This window comes from Uranotaenia lowii, chromosome 3 (genome assembly GCF_029784155.1).
Source record: "Uranotaenia lowii strain MFRU-FL chromosome 3, ASM2978415v1, whole genome shotgun sequence".
NCBI lineage: Eukaryota > Metazoa > Arthropoda > Insecta > Diptera > Culicidae > Uranotaenia > Uranotaenia lowii.
Genome location: NC_073693.1, coordinates 343,258,207 through 343,281,800, shown reverse-complemented (window position 1 = coordinate 343,281,800; position 23,594 = coordinate 343,258,207). Strand labels below are relative to the sequence as shown.

At 34.4% G+C, this 23,594-nt stretch overlaps 2 protein-coding genes across 3 annotated transcripts in view; both read right to left on the bottom strand.

Moving 5' to 3' along the window:
- The window catches only part of LOC129751427 (titin homolog), a 173,827-nt gene that overhangs the window by 134,360 nt on the left and 15,873 nt on the right, over positions 1-23,594 (bottom strand). The gene's annotated exons all lie outside the window — the stretch shown is intronic.
- LOC129751428 (serine protease 28-like) lies at positions 22,199-23,485 on the bottom strand. Its single transcript, XM_055746922.1, has 2 exons — positions 22,667-23,485; positions 22,199-22,598 (listed from the first exon to the last, which is right to left on the bottom strand). The coding sequence occupies exons 1-2, from the start codon at positions 23,322-23,324 to the stop codon at positions 22,372-22,374; spliced, it is 885 nt and encodes a 294-aa protein (XP_055602897.1). The 5' UTR covers positions 23,325-23,485; the 3' UTR covers positions 22,199-22,371.

Sequence of the window (23,594 nt, the reverse complement as noted above, 5' to 3'; positions counted from 1 at the left end):
CATCGTTCGTTGGCGAACAAGAAATACAACCACGGGGTATTCCTCGCGTCTTCAATTCGCGCGTTATCAGCATCCTCTCCTAGTTGGGCCATTTGGCACTTCATTAGGGACGTTATCAGCAAGCAAGCAAGCAATTTACATCCATTTGTAGTAGTTACTCATGGCTGGGCGTATTTCAACGGTTTTTTTTCGATGTCAGTCACCAAGTGGTAGGTTTTTGTCAATGAAGCTGTATTTCCTAATAGAAAGATTAGTGGCTAGTTTACTATCTGATAGCACTACAAGTTGTAGTTGATTCAAAGCAAACGCTAGTGAGCCAAGGCTGCGGCCCGAAGGTAAATGGATTCAATGTCAATTTTAACGAATGAAATTCGACATTGTGCTTTCGGAGGTCTAGGTTGGGCAGCATTTGATGAGATAAGGGCGTCGTCGTAATCGAAGGAAATTGGTAGAGATAAGGGACCAGAGGAAATTGAACTTGTAGCAATTAATTTTACTGTGCGAATCTAGATTCAAAGAGAAGAAGTTAAAGTGACGTCGGAATGTTTTTAGTTGAAGACTAAGCCTAGAGATATAAACTAACAAAGGCTTTGTAAGAATCTGTCAAGTAGAACTAAATTGAAATGACAAAACTGGCCCACCGCATAAGGCGCAAACGCTCTCTACATTTCATGTGATATCGAATATAACATGAAAAGACTGGAACGTAGCTCAATCGGATCATTTTGATCTCATGCTAAATATCCGCTACGAGTTCGAGATAGGGGCGGTTTCAAACGACTCGGAGCAGCAGATTATGCATGTCAACATTCCAATCGCATGCCATTTTGCAACTCTCGTTTCCTTTTCCCAAAACAACGTTCGACTTCCCGCTTGTGAACTTTTTGCCGAGACACTGTACCGGCTGAGGAAATTTACCAATCAGGAAAAATGTGCTTTCTAGAGTAGTACGTCGCCCTGGCAGCTGTTGCGCCAGGTGACCGTGGTGCACTTTTGATTGAGGGTAGACGAATCAATTCCAACGATTTCATTTTTTTCAATAAACAGTGCTTCAACGGCCAAACTTGTAACCCTCACCCTAATATAGGTTCGTTTAAGACAAACGCCTTGCAAAACCGAATTGTACTGCTATGAACTTATTTGAGACATAAAACATAACTATGCCGCCTCTCTCGAGTGCTTCGGGCTATGATCAATTGAAATCTGTTGAAACCCCCTAGTATATTTTTTGCCATGCTCTTGTAGGTTTATAGTCCACCCAAGATGTTGTCGATGGCAGCAGTCGATTTAAAAGGCATACTTTACAGTTTCAATGAGCAAAGGTTGCTTTCCAAATCTTGTCGTATGTAGTCAGACGGCTGCCCATTGAGCTTTTGCACTTCAGAACTTGGTAAAAGGAATTTGAAGCTGAAAATCTATATTTTTAAGAATGCAATACGAATGTGAACTCAATGAGTTTTATACATAGGTGCCTCAGAAATTATCAATGGAAATCGATATTTCTTTGGTAGAATTTCAAATAATTTATTACAAACAGGAAGTTCTGTAAAGTATTACAAAGTCTTGTTCGAACATTCATTGCAATATTTTACGATTTACTTTGAAAGCTCTGGCCGAAGAACTTAAAGGTCAATACCTGCTAAAGGTTGAGTTTCACTCAGAAATTTATTCAAAACACAGAAAATTCTTCGGCATGACTATCCTTTTTTATTCATATACATATATCTACCCAATAATGTTACGTCCCAAATAACACCGATAATTTTATTAGACTCCACAAGTCCCTTAAAAACCCAAACTATATCTAGTAGCCTGCTTAAAGTTTTATCTTTAAATTTTACTTGGGGTATTCCTTCATGTAATTGATAACAAATTTGAAATGCCTATGAAATCATCTACAAACTAAAATTAAGCATTATGGAATCTGAATTTTAAAAAAGTATAAGAATTCGGATTTTGAAATCAAAAATCAAATTCATTAAAAAACCACATTCAGACTTCATGCAGTACGTTGAACACATAATCTGAACAGGCACAACGTCGATTCAAGTGAACAGATCCAATTTCTTTATCAAGCAGGAGTACGATCTAGAATTAACTTTGTAAATCTGTATGACCCATTCCAGCATTGCGTCACATCATTTAAAAAACATTTACAGAATCAAAAATTTCTGCTCTTTTAAACGACGGAATTTTGTAAAAACGTTTAGCATGAATTGAAAAAAAAACTTGTAGTTTTTGGTTTCCAATTTTTCTGCAACATAGTGCTTTGCTCCTGGTGTGAACTCAGATTTAAATATCTCGGACTGTATAACACTGATCTGAAATCTCTTTTTTGCATATTAGAGGTGAATAAATTTGCTATCGATTATCTGAACTTCATTTTAGCGTATGATCAAGAGTATTGTTGATATTAGTGACTTTATGATAGAAAAAATGATAAAAAAAACGCATTTTTTTATAGAAAATATTATTTTAGTGAAAGTTTAAGACTCGATAGTAACATTTGAAAAATCTGATTTTGTATTTGCCTTAAATTTCAATTCAAAACAAAGATTTCGAGTGATTATTTATCAAAATTGGTTGAAAATTGAAGAAGTTATGGTTATTTTAACATAACAGTAATTTTTGCATTTTTGAATAAATTAACGAATCGCAGTGTACTAATCGTAGTATAGGAAGGTTTAAACGTCATAAATCTCACTCGCTCCAAGTCAATACTTATTCTTAGCTTACCCGAAGGTAACATGCCAAATTTCAGATAGATCAGATCATAGGGAAGGGTTGCTGGAGTCTCAAACGTGAATAGGATTTTAAGGTATTTTACTCAGGAGGAACAAAAAATGCTGGTTTTTCATAGAAACTTTTTTCTTCTCAAGCCGATCGATTTTATTAAAAAAAAATTCCTAAAGTCTAAACTGAGACAAATTTTTCACTCGAAGATTGTAGCCCGATTGGACTTGAAACAAAAAAGTTAATGCGTTTCTAAAATTGTGTTTTGGCCAAAAATTCTCGTACAACACGCAATGCGTAAAAAGTACTCATTGCGTACCAGGCGACAATTTGCAGCCAAAATACAATTTTTGAGCCGCAATCACTTTTTCCTTTTAAGTCCAATCGGGTTGCAGTTTTCGAGTGAAATATTTGTCTTAGTATAGGCTTTATAAAAATTGTTCATATAAAGCGATCGGCTTGAGAAGAAAAAAGTTTTTATAAAAAACCAGCATTTTTTGTTCCTCCCGAGCAAAATACCTTAAAATCCTATTCACGTTTGAGACTCCAGCAACCCCTCCCCATGATCTTTCTGAAATTTGGCATGTGATTATTGGGTAAGCTAAGAATAAGTTTTGACTTGGAGCGAGTGAGATTTACCATGTTTAATTCTTCCTATACTATGATTAGTACACTGCAATTCGTTAATTTATTCAAAATTGCGAAAATTTCTGTTATGGTAAAGTAACCATAACTTCTTCAAATTTCAACTTATTTTGATAAATAACCACTTAAAATACTTGTTTTGAATTGAAATTTAAGGCCAATACAAAATCAGATTTTTGAAATGTTACCATCGAGTCTAAAACTTTCGTTAAAACCGAATTTTCTTTAAAAAACATGCGTTTTTTATCATTTTTTCGATCATAAAGTCACTTATATCAACAATATTCTTAATCATACGTAAAAATTAAGTTCAGGTGATTGATAGCAAATTTATTCACCTCTAATATACAGAGAAGAGATTTCAGATCAATGTTATGCAGTCCGAGATATTTGAATCTGAGTTCAATTACTTTTTTTATTTTTTCAAAATTTCATATTTGGAGCATAACTTGAAAACTGTTCTACTGAGATTTTTTTGATTTCATTTTCGGATTCAGCGCCCGATTTTACATTAAAAATAAAGGTCGGTTAATAAAGTTCAAGATTATTTTCAAATTTTGTAAACTAGTATTATTAATCTCAATAGTGATCGATTTGTTTGGAATGTAAATTTTGTTAATGCTTTAATCATGACAAACATTTCATCCGAAATTGCACCTAGATTAGAGTTATAATGGTTTGAAAATTTCCTCAAATTCTAAGTCGGTAATGAATTTTGAAACGGGCAAAATTAAAATAAAATAAGCTCAAATGCATTGACTTCCTTAAAATAGTTGGCACTGATCATGCTTTTGGGTTCATATTTTTTTTTATTTTATTTTGATTGTAACCATTTTCATTGAAAATTGTAACTATTCATCAAAAAGTACATTTTTGTTTTCAAAACTGAATTTATTGAGTATCTCGTTTTCATAAGTCCAATTTGACTTTTTTAAATGCGATAAAAGCTGAATATCACCAAATAAAAAAAAAACCATTTGAAAGATCTTTCAAAATTACACTTATTTTTACTAACGCACAACTCAAATCTATTTTAAAATAGTTGAGAAAAGGCAAAAAAAACTGATTTTTCGGGTTGCAAATTTCTATAAGCGCAACTCATGTTTTGCCATGAAAATATTGAAATATCTGATTTAAAGACCAAAAATTGTTAGTGTAAATAATAGGGTAGTCTACCTGGGGAGGCGGAGTTTTACAAACGAAAGACAAATGTTTGCATAACTCGAGAGACGATCAAGCAAATAATACCAAATCCGGCATGGGAGAGAATTTGGGTACATTAAATGCTTCTATGAGTATTTGAAACCCCTTCCGTCTTCCAGTGAGTAGACAAGAAGTAGAAAGGTGGCTCCCTTACACGTTTTTACATAGTTCAAAAACTAATCAAGCAAATGGAAACAAATTTGGTATCAGGGTACGAACAATATTTCAACTAATATTTGGCACCTCACCCTCCTTCCAGGGAAAATAGATGGGGTGGTTGTAAAACTTGTAGTACAAAATTTTCAACAAAAAAGTGATAATAGAAGCTGAGGATAAGTTGAAGAAAGTTAGTAAACGAATAAATTTACGTAAACAAAAATTGATAAAAAAAATAGGAATAGTTGAAAGGTTAACGAAAATATACACATTAATCGATCTCTATCGAAGCCATATTAGGCCCTGAGGGTTTCTATAGAAAAAAAACTTCGATCTTTGTAATGAAACCTAGTCCAAACCAGCCAAAGCTATAACATATACTGTTTTATATTAGGAAATAGCATCGTCACTTCATAAGCTGTCCAAAATAGATAAGTTATTCTACTTAATTCAAGCAAAAATTAATTTTGTTCATTCGTAAATATATTAGAAGGGTTAAAATCTGAAACCGTTCCTATGGATCTTTCCAAAAGCCATTCATCAATCCGCCCAATAAAATATGATTTTTTGGTCAGCCCTAGCATGTTCCCAGTCATTTTTTGATAGATTGACATTGAACTGAAGGGTTGGACACCAGGAGAGGCATCGCACCAACCCACCATCCCACCAATCAGTCTGTCAGTCATTCACACCTTGTTTCGGTAATCATTTAACACAGCAGTCACCTCTTGGCCACTGTTCATTGTCGTGGTGTGAATCACGCTGACCCAACACAAACCCCTTAAAACGAAACAAAACAACAACAGAACAACAGCTACGCACAAAGAGCCGCCTAGAGTCTGAAAGTAGTAAGGTTAGAACCAAAACAAAGCTTTCCCGGCTCTGCCTTGTAACTAAGTATGTACTTAGTAAGAGGTACTAGGTATATTGTTGCGGGTAAGGCAACTCAAGTCAGGGCCAACTAAGTCTTACTATACTAGTTGAGAGATACTAGGCAGATAGATAGGCAGATAGGGCCACTATCTTAGCTTGGAGCCGAGCAAGCTTAAGTTGGAGTACGCCGGCAAGTGAATATGCATGACGGATAAAATTCTTTCCCAGCTCTTAATTACTCAATATCGTGTGAACTGTGTCTGGGTCTGGGAATTCCTCTTTGTGCATCTACTAGACGTTGAGTTGTAGGAGTGACTGACTAACTGACTAAACTGATCGGTTATGTACACAGTTGGTTCACATATGCCGGCATTAGTGCTGCACTTTTCCATTAAGCTTTACCGATAATGCACCGCGAGCATCAAAGAAAATCAAACACGTGGGTGCGAAGCGTTGATTAGTTGCTATACATGATAGGCCTTAATTTGATGAGCAAAAGAGAGCGGCGGTACTTTTGATATTGGATTTTTTTCTTCCTAGAACACCTGTTACTTAAGTAAGGCTGGGAATTAATCAACATAAGTGAAGATAAGTTACACTGCATTTGGCGTCTCTTAGCATGACATCGGAAGGTTTTTTTTAATAATATAGACTTTCTAGCATAAGTGTTGTGTTTAACCCTCATCCGTCCCTGAAACTTTTATCCGTTACAGTCCCTGGAGTGTCAATTTGACACTTATTATTAAAATCAATATATCTCTCTTGTTTGACAACCGATTTTTATAAAATTTATAGTTTTTGAAGCCTCGTAACGTAACTGAAATATGTTTTTCAGACAATATTCAGCTACACTTTCCTTTATTCAAGCTTAAGTTTTCCGTTATTCAAAGTGTAAGAAAAAAAATCGAATTAACATGTTTCGGAAAAAGACTGTAGATCAGCTACGGAATGCTAAAAAAAAAATTCGCTCAGTGTCCAAGAAAGCTGAAATTAGAAGCTGTGCAACGTATAGCTAAGCTAAGGATTTTTTTCAACTTTTTTAAGGTCATGACCACAAAAATGCAAAAAAGTGGTGTAAAACCCGTCAAAATAATTCAAGTCACACCAGATAAATTTAAAAAAGAGGATTCGAGAGTTGACCTAATTTGGCAAATTTTCGCATCTTTAGATTGTCAAAACACGCAACAAGATATTTTTGACGAATTTTCAAAGGTAGCTTTTTGCCAATTTGCAATATCCCAGATTTTCCAGCACTTCAAATCAGCTTTGCACTGTATTTAGAGTATATTTATTCAATATTTCTGCTATATATTTTTATCATAATCATAATTCAAATCATAGTACAAATAAATCGTGGGAATTGTTGAATAATTCAATTGTAACTTTTTCACTCAACTCAGAACTCAGAAATGATCATAGAGGACCGTAGGAAGGAGGGTGGGGTAGGTTTTGATGACATTTTTTTTCCCTATAATATTTTTGTCGAATGAAGCATACAAAAAAAATTAGATACTATTAAGTTATTCAGGTTCAAGTTATTTGTCCTAAATAGTTATTTATTTTGGATAATGATTTTCAAAAATCAGTCCTAGAAGTTGTATTTTTTATGAAACTTTAAGAAATGAATATTTAATGATGGATTGAAGTCTTCGATCATTCAAAAGAAAAACTTTGCATATAGTTCCAACCCCCTGGCATTGATTCATTAAACTTAGCACCATGATGGTCCTGGTCTTGGTCTATTCTGGTTGTTTTTCACTTAAGAAACCCTTTTTTATAAATAACACTTATGAAAAAAAGATTACTAGTGTTTTAGATTTCTTATACTATTAGAAAAATTTTCTTGATCAGTTTGATGGCTTTCATTTTTTTAGCAGATCTTCCAAGAAAGATAATTGTTTCTTAAACCCCTAATGAATTTAGAAAAACTTTTATGTTGCAAAATTTCTTTTTCGATTGGCTTATTTAAGGTTGCCATAATTTTTTCAGCACGTAGCCGGGCTTGGCAAATCCCGGTAATTTTATATAAAAACCTGGCATTTGTTTTCAAAATTGACGAAAAAAAAATCAGGTCAATATCCGGGAAAATTTGGTCAAAACCCAAAAATAACTCAACAAAAAATTAATAAAAAAAAACTTGAAGAATAAATTTTTTCATAAATATTTTTCGACAATCGTATTTTAGGCTTAAAAAAAACCTTTTACGATTTATTTATGTAAAACTTGTTCAAAAAAAAATGTTTTGGATGCATAAATAGAAAAATTTTACAACGCAATTTGTTTTTTTGTTTGATTTGCAATTAAAGTGAATAAATCCGGGCAAAATCGGGGTTATTTTCCTATGAAATCCAGGCACCCGGGCCGGGCCGGACTGTTCCCAAATTTTTTAACACATATCCGGGCATCCCCGGATAAAACCGGGCAATCTGGCAACCTTATTCTAATACCAAACAACGATACACCGTCGTTAGCTTCCCACGCCGTTCGGGTCAATATGACCTGACACGAACTTCAAAATCGTCATGAATCTTTTGAAAAATAATCGGAAAAATATGAAATTTCTTAATAGGTAATAGGCCTTGGCAGAAACACTATGAAAATTAGTTATCATTCTCCATCTGGATCAGGTGGTACACGGGTTAAGCTTCTTACAAACGACACTTTTTTTTAAATTTCTTATTATCTAATGGGAGTAAAATCCCAAAAAATTGTTTCCCTTGAATGTTTGTTTGTATGTATGTATGTCCTGCATCATTTTGCCCGATAGTTCAAATCTTTATGCCAGTGACGGAAAAACAATCGTATCATCGTTGGCGCAAAGTACATATCAGCGCATTTTAGGCACATAGTTAGCTCCGATCGGCATTGAAATTTCGCAATTTCTTGGGTGTACTTTCTTTTTAATAAGCTTTTTAGAAAACCTCTGTAAATTCACCGATTCGGAACGGTTATTTTCGCCTATGTATGCTCTTTTTAATTGCTATGAACAGGGTTAAAACTAAACTTCTAGTTTTCCATGCTGAAATGGCTCTTCCATCCTAACTTGTGCAAAGAAATCTGGTGAAAAGCACATAGAAAAGTCCTTTCCTTGCTATTCTTCGTGCATAAACCCTAAGGTGGTAGCGAAAAAGTTTCAAATCGAATAAAAAAAATCAACTTGTAAACAATCTTCAAAAATGCCCTAACAATAAATGCCGTGAAAGTTGGGTAAGTATATTTCCTAGACTTTTTTTTAGACTTCAAAGTTCTTCTAAAATCACGCATAATTTATTTGCTTGATTTTCCATTTATTCTTTACTGCAGGTTCTTTTTTTTCAAAGAATGGTTCGTAAGCTATAAATTTAACATTAAATGTAGAAAAGACAAAAAGTATATAAGAAACTACAGATCTTAACCCTGACCTGAATGAAATTTATGTTAAGAGGATCATAAATAAATATTTTTTACTTTATTATGGAAAATGAATGAACGATATCTTAGCCGAAATTTTCAAAATCGTCAGAATTGTCAAAGCTGTCCAAGATTGTCAAAATTGTATAAAATAGACAAAGTTATCAAAATTGTCAAAATTGTCAAAACTTAAAACTGTTATCATTGTCAAAGTTGTTAATATGTCAAACTTGTCAAAATGAGCATAATTATCAAAAATTGTCAGTATTAATAAAAATGGCAAAATTTGCAAAACTGACAAAACTGACTAAATGTTTGGGATGAATAAGCCATTGAAGCTCGAAATCTCTTAAAAAAAAACTGACAAAATGACATCAGGTAGCAAATAAAGTGAGAAAAACGCAAACAATACAAGTACAAAAGCGACCCAAAAAGACAAAAAATCACAAATTACAAAAATTGAAAAATTAAAAAGAACAGAAAAATTATGAACATGAAAATATAAAAAAATTCGAAAAATAGCAAAAAACAATCATTTGACAATATTTAAAAATGAGTAAAATAAAAAAAATGCCAAAATAGTGTAATGGTGTTTACGAAATTATCTACAGTGCCAACAAACATTTGAAATGCAGTTCTCTGAATTTTGTGTATTTGAATTTTTTGTAACTTTATGTTTCATGTGACATTGAATTTTTTGTAATCTCAATCATTTTTGTCATAATTGTCATTTTAAACACTTAAATAATTTTTATCATTGCAAAAACCTTTCAATGTGAAGCATTGCCTTTTTTTGAAAGTTTAATGTTCATTTTTGTCATTTTTGTCAATTTTGTCAATTTTGTCATTTTTGTCATTTTTGTCATTTTTGTCATTTTTGTCATTTTTGTCATTTTTGTCATTTTTGTAATTTTTGTCATTTTTGTCATTTTTGTCATTTTTGTCATTTTTGTCATTTTTGTCATTTTTGTCTTTATAATTTTTGTCATTTTTGTCATTTTTGTCATTTTTGTCATTTTTGTCATTTTTGTCATTTTTGTCATTTTTGTCATTTTTGTCATTTTTGTCATTTTTGTCCTTTTGGTCATTTTTGTCATTTTTGCCATTTTTGTCATTTTTGCCATTTTGGTCATTTTTGTCATTTTTGTCATTTTTGTCATTTTTGTCATTTTTGTCATTTTTGTCATTTTTGTCATTTTTGTCATTTTTGTCATTTTTGTCATTTTTGTCATTTTTGTCATTTTTGTCATTTTTGTCATTTTTGTCATTTTTGTCATTTTTGTCATTTTTGTCATTTTTGTCATTTTTGTCATTTTTGTCATTTTTGTCATTTTTGTCATTTTTGTCATTTTTCTCATCTTTGTCATTTTTGTCATTTTTGTCATTTTTGTCCTTTTTGTCATTTTTGTCATTTTTGTCATTTTTGTCATTTTTGTCATTTTTGTCATTTTTGTCATTTTTGTCATTTTTGTCATTTTTGTCATTTTTGTCATTTTTGTCATTTTTGTCATTTTTGTCATTTTTGTCATTTTTGTCATTTTTGTCATTTTTGTCATTTTTGTCATTTTTGTCATTTTTGTCATTTTTGTCATTTTTGTCATTTTTGTCATTTTTGTCATTTTTGTCATTTTTGTCATTTTTGTCATTTTTGTCATTTTTGTCATTTTTGTCATTTTTGTCATTTTTGTCATTTTTGTCATTTTTGTCATTTTTGTCATTTTTGTCATTTTTGTCATTTTTGTCATTTTTGTCATTTTTGTCATTTTTGTCATTTTTGTCATTTTTGTCATTTTTATCATTTTTGTCATTTTTGTCATTTTTGTCATTTTTGTCATTTTTGTCATTTTTGTCATTTTTGTCATTTTTGTCATTTTTGTCATTTTTGTCATTTTTGTCATTTTTGTCATTTTTGTCATTTTTATCATTTTTGTCATTTTTGTCATTTTTGTCATTTTTGTCATTTTTGTCATTTTTGTCATTTTTGTCATTTTTGTCATTTTTGTCATTTTTGTCATTTTTGTCATTTTTGTCATTTTTGTCATTTTTGTCATTTTTGTCATTTTTGTCATTTTTGTCATTTTTGTCATTTTTGTCATTTTTGTCATTTTTGTCATTTTTGTCATTTTTGTTATTTTTGTCATTTTTGTCATTTTTGTCATTTTTGTCATTTTTGTCATTTTTGTCATTTTTGTCATTTTTGTCATTTTTGTCATTTTTGTCATTTTTGTCATTTTTGTCATTTTTGTCCTTTTGGTCATTTTTGTCATTTTTGCCATTTTTGTCATTTTTGCCATTTTGGTCATTCAGGTTATTTTTGTCATTTTTGTCATTTTTGTCATTTTTGTCATTTTTGTCATTTTTGTCATTTTTGTCATTTTGGTCATTTTTGTCATTTTTGTCATTTTTGTCATTTTTGTCATTTTCGTCATTTTCGTCATTTTTGTCATTTTTGTCATTTTTGTCATTTTTGTCATTTTTGTCATTTTTGTCATTTTTGTCATTTTTGTCATTTTTGTCATTTTTGTCATTTTTGTCATTTTTGTCATTTTTGTCATTTTTGTCATTTTTGTCATTTTTGTCATTTTTGTCATTTTTGTCATTTTTGTCCTTTTGGTCATTTTTGTCATTTTTGCCATTTTGTCATTTTTGCCATTTTGGTCATTTAGGTCATTTTTGTCATTTTTGTCATTTTTGTCATTTTTGTCATTTTGGTCATTTTTGTCATTTTTGTCATTTTTGTCATTTTTGTCATTTTTGTCATTTTCGTCATTTTTGTCATTTTTGTCATTTTTGTCATTTTTGTCATTTTTGTCATTTTTGTCATTTTTGTCATTTTTGTCATTTTTGTCATTTTTGTCATTTTTGTCATTTTTGTCATTTTTGTCATTTTTGTCATTTTTGTCATTTTTGTCATTTTTGTCATTTTTGTCATTTTTGTCATTTTTGTCATTTTTCTCATCTTTCTCATCTTTGTCATTTTTGTCATTTTTGTCCTTTTTGTCATTTTTGTCATTTTTGTCATTTTTGTCATTTTTGTCATTTTTGTCATTTTTGTCATTTTTGTCATTTTTGTCATTTTTGTCATTTTTGTTATTTTTGTCATTTTTGTCATTTTTGTCATTTTTGTCATTTTTGTCATTTTTGTCATTTTTGTCATTTTTGTCCTTTTTGTCCTTTTTGTCCTTTTTGTCATTTTTGTCATTTTTGTCATTTTTGTCATTTTTGTCATTTTTGTCATTTTTGTCATTTTTGTCATTTTTGTCATTTTTGTCATTTTTGTCATTTTTGTCATTTTTGTCATTTTTGTCATTTTTGTCATTTTTGTCATTTTTGTCATTTTTGTCATTTTTGTCATTTTTGTCATTTTTGTCATTTTTGTCATTTTTGTCATCTTTGTCATTTTTGTCATTTTGGTCATTTTTGTCATAATATTCATTTTAGTCATTTCCTCAATTTTAAAAGAAAAAATTTCATCTTTGTCATTTTTACTAATTTTGGTTTTTGCGTTTTTATCATTTTTGTTTTATTTGTCATTTCTGTCATTCTTGTGTTTTTTTTTTTTTTTTTGTTCATTGTTTAGTTTTTAGATATTTTTGTTTTCTTTTCCTTTTTTGTCATTTTTACCACTTTTGTGTCATTTTTGTCATTATCTTCATGTTTGTCACATTCTTCTTTTGATTTAATTTTTGTCACCTTTGTCATTTTTACAGATTTCGTTTATTTTTTTTTCATTTTTATCTTGTTTGTTTTATTTGTTATTTCTGTCATTTTTGTCATTTTCGTCATTTTTTTCATTTTTGTAAAATTCCTTTTTTTTGTTTTTGATTGTTCGTCATTTCTGTAATTTTTGTCATTCACAGTTTTATTCCTAAACTAAATCTTTAAATGTTTTACAGATAGAAATTGATTAAAGTGGTTATATATTGCAAACAGTTTTTATGTTTGATACATACTCTGGATTCGCAGAAATGCGCGACAACTCTAAAAAAAAGACGCACCTGAAACGAAAAAAAAATTGGAACATAAATCAACAAGGTATTTCCAAATACAATAAGGATATTTTATTATTCATGTGAAGTAAAAAATCATGTTTTTGTGTGATAACGCTATTTTATTCTGGTGTTTATTTTTCTTAATTTTATTGAATTTTAAAATTATTTTAAAATAAGCTTAAAACATTGTAATAAAGAACCATTTCTCATTTTGATGTAAATTTTAATTTTTAAATAAAAAAATCAGTACTGGAATCAAGACGATCGGATCAGATCATAACCAGAATTCATATTGAGATCTGGTATTTAGAGAGAAAAAAAAGAATTTGGCATCTGGATGAGTAACCTACGCCAACTAAATATATGTTAGATTTCATCAATTCCTGGAACAGCTTGAATTAGTAATAAAATTCACCGCTAAACAATTGATTTAGATGACTAACTAACAATTTTGCAACCCTCTGATGATCATTGAGCAATTTAGCTAGTTCGTTCAAAGAAACACAACACCTACCCATCAATGGGTGGGTCATGTAGCATAACGTCCCCAACACCGACCTGAGCCACTTCACTAGCAAATCTGGGCTAAAATGTACTGAGATGTACGAGTTGTTACTACAGATTTACTCCCAACCAATTACAACTACCAACAGCGAAGGGGAGAGTTACTTATTAAAAGTACACCCAACATTGCGAATAATATGCCATCGTTTTGGTTCGCTGCCTTTTGGCGCAAAATAATCGACGCCAGCCAAATGGCACTTGCCAGCAGCAATGCAATGCTTTGGCGTTTTCATTAGCCTTAGAGCAATATGACAAACAAAAACGAATCCGAGGCACATGTTCAAATGTTCATCTATTTACCTTTCAGGGAGGGAAATCTCCGCCTTCGGCAGACCGAATCACTTGTTGTTTCGATATTTATGTCGGTGACTTACGGTAGTTGGAACTCTTTATGGATTTATATTTTCACAAAATTCCTCTCAAGTTTACTGTTGAGTAGGAATAAGATAGTTTTTACGTCATTGTACCCTAAGTCATTTCTGCCAGAAAGCGCAGTATTGTGCCCAACGTTGAGGAAGCGATTTATCTTCCAGTCAGACACAGAGAGGCACATCTTCACGAAAACTTCAGCGACCTAAAATATCAAGCAGGTAAGCTACCGCTTCGCTGCCGATGCAAAATGGTAAATATTTGTGCTCTGGTAAATAAGTTGACGGCACGGCGGCGCATCGTTGCCTTATTTATAAACAGTCAGTTCAGTAGCATAATTTCAATTGTCTACGTAGGTGGGCCTCATTTGTATGCCCATGATGATTCATCAGCCCAAGCTCATTAGAAGATATAGTTTAATTCAGCACGACCCGGTAGCAGCTGGAATAAGTTTAAGTTGCATTGAGATCAGTTTTGGCAGTCACGCTACAGGCGTTATGAACTTTATTGATTTGAATTTCAGAAGTTTTAAATTCAAAAAACAAACGAGGTCCCGTAGAACGGGGTAACATTGATCAGCGGGGTATCTTTGATCAACATGAAATTTTTCCACATAATCATCAATAACTAAGTCTAATGTTAAAATAACTCAAAACTTTTTTCCCCGTTTAAAACTCATAAGTTGAGTTTTAAATTGGGAAAAAATTTGGTTTGTTTTAGCAAATGTCAAATGTAAGTAAAAATGTAATTTCAAAATATTGAAATATCTATTTTTTCGAAGGCTCGCAGACAAACTCGGGTTGATTTATGTTACAGTTCAACTTTTATGCATATAGTAAATGTATAGTTTTGGTGTAGTTTCTGTTGTAGTATGAGGTAAATTTTTAAAATAAAAAAATAGGAACATTTTCCAACAGTAAGCCAGTTTAGGATAAAAGGCTAGAAACCCTATCAAATGGTAAAGTTTGAAGGAAAAAATTAAAGGGAAATAGTGCGAAAGCCTTGGCCTTGGGAATTGAATTGATTTGAAATAGAGACTGATCAATATTATCCCAAAGCATCAAATTCTAAACAGAGACGAAATCGATTTGTAAATCAAATTTGAAGTAGTCTAATAAATTTCTGCAACCATGTTCACTGAAGTCCAGTACTGGTTTTAGAAATATGAAACATGCCACATTTCCCTTATCAGAAAAAAATAATCGAAAAATATTGAAAAAAGTGATCAATCTTACCCCGGATTACGGTACCTTATAGTTGAATGGTTGTGATAAGACATTAGTGATCTTCATAGTAGAACCATAAGATGAATATTTCTTGGTATTTCGTATATCTATCAGGGGTAAAATCCACCTCATCATGAGGGTCCATAAATAATAAGCGAGGTATTCTATTCGAAATTCAAAATTTTAAATGCATCGTTGAGTACTAAAACGCTGACGCGACGCACTCTACAATTTTCGCACCACAATATAGCGTCTACTATAATTTCTTCATTATGTCAAATATATTTTAATGTTAAAAACAAATTTCAATGACATTTCTAACGACGATGATGACAAATGACGATGATATGATTTTTAAATCTGTTTGTGTCAATCTTTGACGAAAACTATCAAAAACAAATAGTTCAGTCCCTTCTGACGCGCTTGAATTTTGATTTTTTTTTTCAAAACCAAAAAGTAGAGGCTGGAAAACGCTGCCGTTTAGAACAAGTTATGCGTTAAAGTACAATGTCTTCACTAACGCAACGCACCATTGTGGTGACTCAAACGGAAAATGGCATCCTCAAAATTAAATGTCAACGCGACGCGACGACGCTATTGTGCGGCCGCCTTTATTGTGGTGGCTCAAACGGAAAATCAAGGGGCTGAAGAAAACAAAAATTCCCGTACCAAGTTTTCGGTCAAGAAACCCGCAGGAAGAAGAAAAATGAAACGAGTGAAACACTTATAGGGGCAACATGGCGTCCTCATTGCAAAAATTTCAACCAGAGGCAATTTTTTAACAATCCTTAAAATGATATCTGCGGCTCGGGAATGTCAATCAAAGGGATCTTTGGTAACATTAATAAATTATGGTTGGGCACAAAATGCAGAGTTTTCAGCATAAACATTGTTAAAATCGATTCTAAATCTGCAGTATGACAACAACAGATGTATTTGGCAACCAAAATGTTACCCTATTTCGAGTCTGTTATGGGGTAAAGTGTTTAATTTCGGGAACCACACTGACGTTCTGGTTCCAAAAATTTGGTACGGTGCGTTTGTATGCGATTTGACAGCTGGTTCAGTCCTCTGCGGAAAATGGTACCAGAGGTGCCAGGTGTCCTGATTTATCAGGATTTGTCCTGATTTTTGAGAGACTGTCCTGATTTTTTTCAAAAACTCTCGAATTGTACTGATTTTTGAAAAGTTATCCCTAAAATGTCCTGATTTGTCCTGATTTTCATGCAAACTTTTTAAATATGATCAAATTTGTAGTTAAAATATGAGAAAATCAAATAAATAGGTAATAAAATAGTTAAATCCATTTCACAGCTGGTAATCTCCGATTCAGATGATATTTTTTTGGTTTTTTTTTATATAAAGTACCGACCAGCCAACAAGCTGCGTACTGTTGTGGCATAAATCAAGACGTTTACAACACCCGTATTGCGCCTTTATTTATGCAATCTCAGCAGAAATCCTTATTATTTTCATGAATTAAGAGGTGTCCTGAAAAATCCTGATTTTTAACTTCGCGTTGTCCTGAATTTTGACGAAACCACCTGGCACCCCTGAATGGTACCCTCAAAATGAAATGTCAACGCGACGCTGATGCGACGCAACGCCCGACGGGCTATTGTGCGGGCGCCTCAACATTCTTGACTCAGAACCAGGGTTGCCAACATTTTTTTTTTTTTTTCAAAAATCAGGGAACTGGTGATATAAAAATCAGGCTACGTAAGTAACGGAAATTCCGCTCAAAGTGATGTCCCTTGTTGTGGTCATCACTCCACATTTTAACTTCAATATGTGTTGTGAGCCTACTTGGTAGAATAATTCTACTGAATCAAAGCAATCGCAAGATTCTTTTTAATTCCCTTTTTTAAATAAGAATTAAAGCAAAGATCTCCAAGCATCAAGATAGTCGGGATGGATCCAACCTTTGCAGCTTTCCTGAGTATTGCAGCTTTGCATTCAAGCTTTGAGTGAAAGCACATCATCACACTAATACTTTGAAAGTCAAGCGTAACTTCATTCACACAATGTTTATGTTTATATTGTTTACAACAATGCAATTTGTACTGGTGCATGTGTGTGCGTGAAAAAAGTTCAAACTCGAGGAGGGATCTTAACCCGTCAACACTCATTTGGCGCTAGTGTTTTGTCGCCAGAAATTCGTGGAAGCCGATAGCACCTGATTAAAGGGAATCTTTCGATAGCTTTGATTCAGCCACATTTTCAATTTTTTAACTTCAGCAATGGTACCTAATCCAGTTCCTTGCTACCCATTTTTCACCACATTCGGCAAAATCAGGCATATTTTCAAAAATCAAGGAAATTCAATGGCTTATCAGGTTATCAGGCTGAGCCTCGAAAAATCAGGCAATCCCTGAAAAATCAGGCACATTGGCATCTCTGCTCAGAACTATTGCCGACACCTCGAAATCTAATTTCGGATCCAATTTTTTTCAAAATTTTCTCACGTTACAAGGAATATTTAAAGAAGGTAATGTCAAGGTAGCCTTGCTCTAGTATTGGTACAGGCTGAGACGTCACAATCACGCAAAATCTGTTAATTTACTAGAAAATTTATCTTTTTCGTTGATAGTTAATTTTAAGAATGTGCTAGAAATTTTCCACATTGAAAACATGTTATTGTAGAAGGATTCTTGCTCTTCAAGATCTGTACGAAAAAAGTTGCATTTTCGAATAGTTTTTTTTTCTATAAAATAGACCATCGAAGTTAGAAAAAATGATGGATTAGTTAGAAAAAGTTAGAAGAAGTTAGAAAAAATGATGAAATTAGCATAACTTTAAAATTATTTCAAAGTCTTACATGAAAATGTTCAAGTGAAGGCAGTTTAAGCTTCTTATTACAATAAAGTGATCAAAACACAAATGTTTATACAAAACCACAATCTTTTATTGGTATTTTTGTAAACTGAGTTAACGATCATTTATTGATGTTAATTGTTCTTCATAAGAATTGTATACCTATAGTAAACCAATTAGATTAAAATCATGACAATCAGCTGAACACTCAATACCTTCCAGCTAGAGCTTTTTAAAGCTGATCTTTCCTTCATTTTTGCACGTTTTAGCGTCAAGGGGACATTTTATTCACTAATAAAATAAGAAAAAATCATACTGCAATCTTCAAAGGACCAAAAAAACTTCATAACATAGTGAAATAGAGGCCATACAACCTAATCAAAATGAAATTGGATTTCATTTTTCGTTCTAAACCGTTTTTTTTTCTTAGAAATTCCTACCATTCTCATAAAAATTTTCGATACAATCGTTTTTGTGACGTCACAAAAAAAAACAATATGGCTCTCGGCACTACCTCATTTAAATATTCCTTGCTCAGGTTAGAGAAAAAATCATTCCAATTTACAATGAGATCAGAATCATTTCTGATGTTCTGATTCAAAATTCATCGACTTTTCTGGTTGATGCTTTTTGGTGGATTTGAAATAAAATAAAAACAATTCTTTTGACGTTTCGGCTTACTACATTCAGCCATCCTCAGAAAACTATATTAGAATAAAAAAACTTAAATTAATACACAAATTCTTCACAATATTCCATCACAATATCACTACACTTTTGCACTTAAGATTTTTATCGCTGCGTGTTTGCTGAACGGCTGTCTTTTAAAACGAACACACATGTAAGATCTCAGTGAAACTTTATGTTTCTTTGAAGAGATCTAATTCTACTTAAGAATAAAGCGTACATCTTTCATGGATATAACGGCTAGCATCTTACTAATGCTAACACCACCAGCCCACAGAAAGAGATAGTGAGAAATAGTGTGCCGTGACCGAGACTCGATCTCATGAACTCTGGTTTAGAACACTGAAACGCTATCGTCTAGGCCACGGTCGGCGCCAAGGTATTACTTGATTTCGTTCCCGGTTTCGTCGTGTATCGGTACGAAATCCAACAAGTGTCACCGCAATTTTTGCAGTTTTGAATAACTGCGAGTTACAAAATTGATTCACTGAAAATTTTCAGTTTTCACACACTTTCACTTACAAATATTATAAAATGTCTATTGGTTCGGTCAATAAATTTTGTAAAAGGTATTGAGCAGTGTATTCTAAAACCGTGAAAATAGAAACCCGCTGGCCACCCTAAAATTCCGAAAAAAGCGGGTAAAGGGTATGCCACATAAAATTGCATCGCGGGAAAAACGCTGTAGAAATTCGCCCAGTAGACCGATCCTTTTGAAAATTGAGCCCAATTCCGTATGCTCGCACCTTCTTCTTTACCCCGTCCATAAGGTTCTGTACAACGTCAGGTTGTAGTTTTTTTTAACAGAAATCCATTTTCTCTTGAAGTCCGCCTACGATTTGACAACTTTTGGGTTCTTCCGGAGGGCCTGCTTCATAATCGCCCAATATTTCTGTATTGGGCGGGTTCATTTCCTTTGGCACGAAGGTGACCCCGTTGGCTTTGTACCACTTCAACACGTCTTTTGAATAGTGGCACGAAGCGGAATCCGGCCAGAAGATGGTCGAGCCCTCGTGCTGCTTCAATAGTGATAGTAAGCGCTTCTGTAGACGCTCCTTAAGGTAAACCTGCTCGTTTGCGGTGCCGGTCGTCACGAAGGGGGCGCTTCGCTTTTCGCAAAAGCAGATCGCTAGCCACACCATCTAGTTTTTGGCATACTTGGATAGTTTCTGCTTACGAATCTCCTCCGGAAGCTAAATTTGTCCTCTGCGGTGAAGAACAACAGGTCCGGCAGTTGACGAAAGTCCCCTTTGACGTAGGTTTCGTCGTCCATTACCAGGCAATGCGGCTTCGTCCCCATTTCAGTGTACAGCTTCCGGGCTCGCGTCTTCCCCACCATGTTTTGCCTTTCGTCGCGATTAGGAGCCTTCTGAACCTTGTATGTACGCAGGCCCTCCCGCTGCTTGGTCCGCTGGACGAATGAACTAGACAAATTCAGCTTTTTGGCGACATCCCGGACCGAACTTCTCGGATCACGTCTAAACTGCTTAACAACGCGCTTGTCATCTTTTTCACTGACGGTGCATCCATTTTTGCCGTTCTTCACCTTCCGGTCAATGGTAAGGTTTTCGAAGTATCGTTTTAGTACTCTGCTGACCGTGGATTGGACGATTCCCAATATCTTACCGATGTCCCGATGTGACAACTCCGGATACTCGAAATGAGTGCGCAGGATTCATGCACGACGCTCTTTTTCGTTCGACGACATTTTTCCAAACTTACGAAAAATTGACTGGTGAAGCATGGCCAACGTGATCTATACACTCTTATCTGATTATAAGCGAAAGCTGAAGATATAATTCCTAAAAATTCAATTTGATGTAACACACCCTTTAGAGTGAAGAGATGGGATGGGCGGATAGTTTCCAAAATTTGAGGATTTGTATAACTGGTGATGGGGAGTCTTTCGACCAAGTGTTGCAAATTGTTAGTAATTTTTTTTCGCTGTGCATACTTGGTACACTTAACCGCAGCCCGTGGCGTAGAGAATAGCTTTCAAGTATTCTAAGCCAACGGTCATGAGATTGGATCCCGGTCACGAGTTAAACTATTTTTCTTATCGTTTCATAAAAAAATATTTATTTTTTATCACACTTAAAACTACACTTAGATTACACTACTTCTTATTGACTACACTTCACTGAAACCTAGAACTGAACTAACTGTTTGATTTGATTTCATTCCCCTTTTATTCTGTCTGAAATGAATCGTTATCTACTGGAATTGTTTTATGTTTAATTTCTCATTCTCTGGGAATGGAATGTTCGTATTGACTTTGGTTTGTGTCTGGGAACGGAATGTTCATGTTTATTATCGATTAATGTTTGGGTTATCGATTTTATTTATAATTGCGAACTCGATGGATGGGCGCGTGGTAGCCTCTATGCGGTAACTCACGGCATGCATAGTACACGTTCTGTGGGTTGGTGGTTTTAGCATTTGTAAGATGCACGAAAAAAGGTTAAAAAAATCTACAAAATTAACAAAATATTCTTGATTTTCCAATGAATTATTCCAAGTTTAAAATTAAATGAAAGCGGAACGCCCCAGCTTTCGAATGGTGAAAAATAAAGGATACTTATTTTCAAAAATAAAATTTTATTCCGGAGACACCGAGATATGAAATTTATTGCGAGTGTCGATCATACAGGAATCAAGACTTTTCTGCGTAAAGTCGTTTTGTCATACAACATTCACACATTTTTTTACGCGCGCGCGTGTAGAAAAAATATCCAAAACAAATACTTAACAATTGTTTATTTGAACTTAACTCATACAGTAGAAGGTTAATTTTCACATCTATGATGCAGAAATACGTAAGTACGTGTTTATGTTTCACTCTGTTTTGTCAAGTTGTCAATGTAATGAATAAAACCTCAGCTAATTTACCTTCTTTCATGATGAACAAGGCTCACCCAAATTGACCAATAAAGTAATTCCAAGTAAAGAAAGTAGAACATCTCAAATCAAGCCTAGTTACCACAGTCCATACCTGCCTCATGCTAAAAGAAGAAGAGCCTTCAAGTATTCGGTACCCATCAACATAAAATTCCTCTTACTCAAAAGAGAGAGAGGTCAGTTACCAACCCAGTTCAATTATCCAGTTTTTCTTTTTCTATTTCTGCGACACACTTCGACACAACCTAGTTGGACAAATGGGAGACGAGACCCCGAAAAGCTAGGAAATAAAAAAAGACGGCCAGAATTTGCATTTCCGTCCATCCGGAGGTGATTCATGAGTGACTGACTGATTTCCTACGATGGGTGACTCGTTAAAGACCGATCCACCGGATGGCGCCAATTTTCTCGAATGGGAGGAATTTTTTTTCGGGCCCCTGAGCCCCGGAACAACTCGAAACGAGCAAACGGACCAAGACGATTGTCGATGGTTGTTTTTCTGCTCTTTTTTTTTCCTGTGTCTGATTGTCGATTCCTTGACACTTCGAGCAGGCTGAAGATCGGCAGAAGAAGCACGTTTTGCTATTTGTTTTATTGTCTCCAAAGGCTGTGACGAACGGAGGAAATTCGAAGAAAAAACACCAGTCGAAAAATATGGTTTCTTTTGTTTTATTGTAAAGGTTTATTTATTTGTGCTGTTGGTTTTGCTTTTTTGGCTTAGCGAAATGACTGTAAATCACCGGGCTGGAAAGAGGCCAGCGAACCTTTTTTTGCTCCTTCGTTTGGCTCAATTTGACACCGCGTAGAATTAACACTAACTACTACTCCGTTGAAGTTTCCACACTGTTGAAGCCTTCGTCCAATTCGGATGCGATCCATTCGTGAACCTGATCGACGCTGAAGCTGAGGAAGGATTCGTAGTCCCCCGGTTGGCAGAGTTTTCCAGGAAGAGAGGGTTGAACCTTGTTGGAGATCCCCAGTAAACTCCAGCCTTCCGGTTTGTAGATGTAGAGGGGGGTTCCGCGGGCCGAGTCCCGATAGTGGGTACCTGGTTGAGGAATAAGTTAGTGGCTGATTAAGTAGGATTATGATGTGAAGGACTCCCTGGACACTCACCTCTAGTTTTGAGCTTGATGTTGTTATCGGAAATGGCCTTCGCCTTAACTGTCAACGTGAGTCCGTGACAGATGACTTCCTTTTCCAGCTGCAGCTTCACGATCTCGAATCCACCCAAGCGATGTCGATGGCTTTGTTGAAGTACGTAAACATATCGACCATAAAGTAGATCCCATTCTTCCATCTCATAAGTGAAGCATATCGGCATTCCTTCCCACTCTTCATCGTCTTCGACCTTCAACCGGACCAAGGCCAAATCTAACTCGTCATTGATCTTCACATTGCCAACACCAAACCTCCGGGATCCTTCAGTGTTCTGCTGCAATGCCACCAGTCCCACATGGCCAACCATTCCGGCTGTCTTCAGAACATTCCCATGGGTATCTTTCAAACAATTGGCAGACGTCAGAACCCATCCTTCACCATTCATCAGAACACCTTCGCAAATCCGACTAGGGGGATTAAGTTTCGAGCCTTGCCACCAGTAGATTCCCACCTGCCAGGGCCACTCGCCAGGTTCAATCTGCTCCCCCGGTACCACTGAATCGTTCCTGGATTGCCGAATTCCACACACGCACTGGCCACTGGCTGCAGCCCCTAAACTAAGCCCCATTTCCACAAGAACAAAAATCGCTACCACCAACATCTTCCCATCCATCGCGCTACGAATCTCAAAATCGACTAAGCCAATCTACTTAAGAACGACACCCCAAGCACTAAACTCGACCCACCAGATTTACCAAGCTTTTATAGAACCGAGATCCCGTATCAACGCGGACACGAGACTCGGAACCTTCCCCTAGGACAACCGTAACCAGACAACCTCGAATCGGTCCCAGATCATCACTTATGCCCAGTACTCATCATCCCCCGAGTGATTTAGCTCAATTTGTTCCAATTACCTAATCTACACGGGACGGAACGAAGA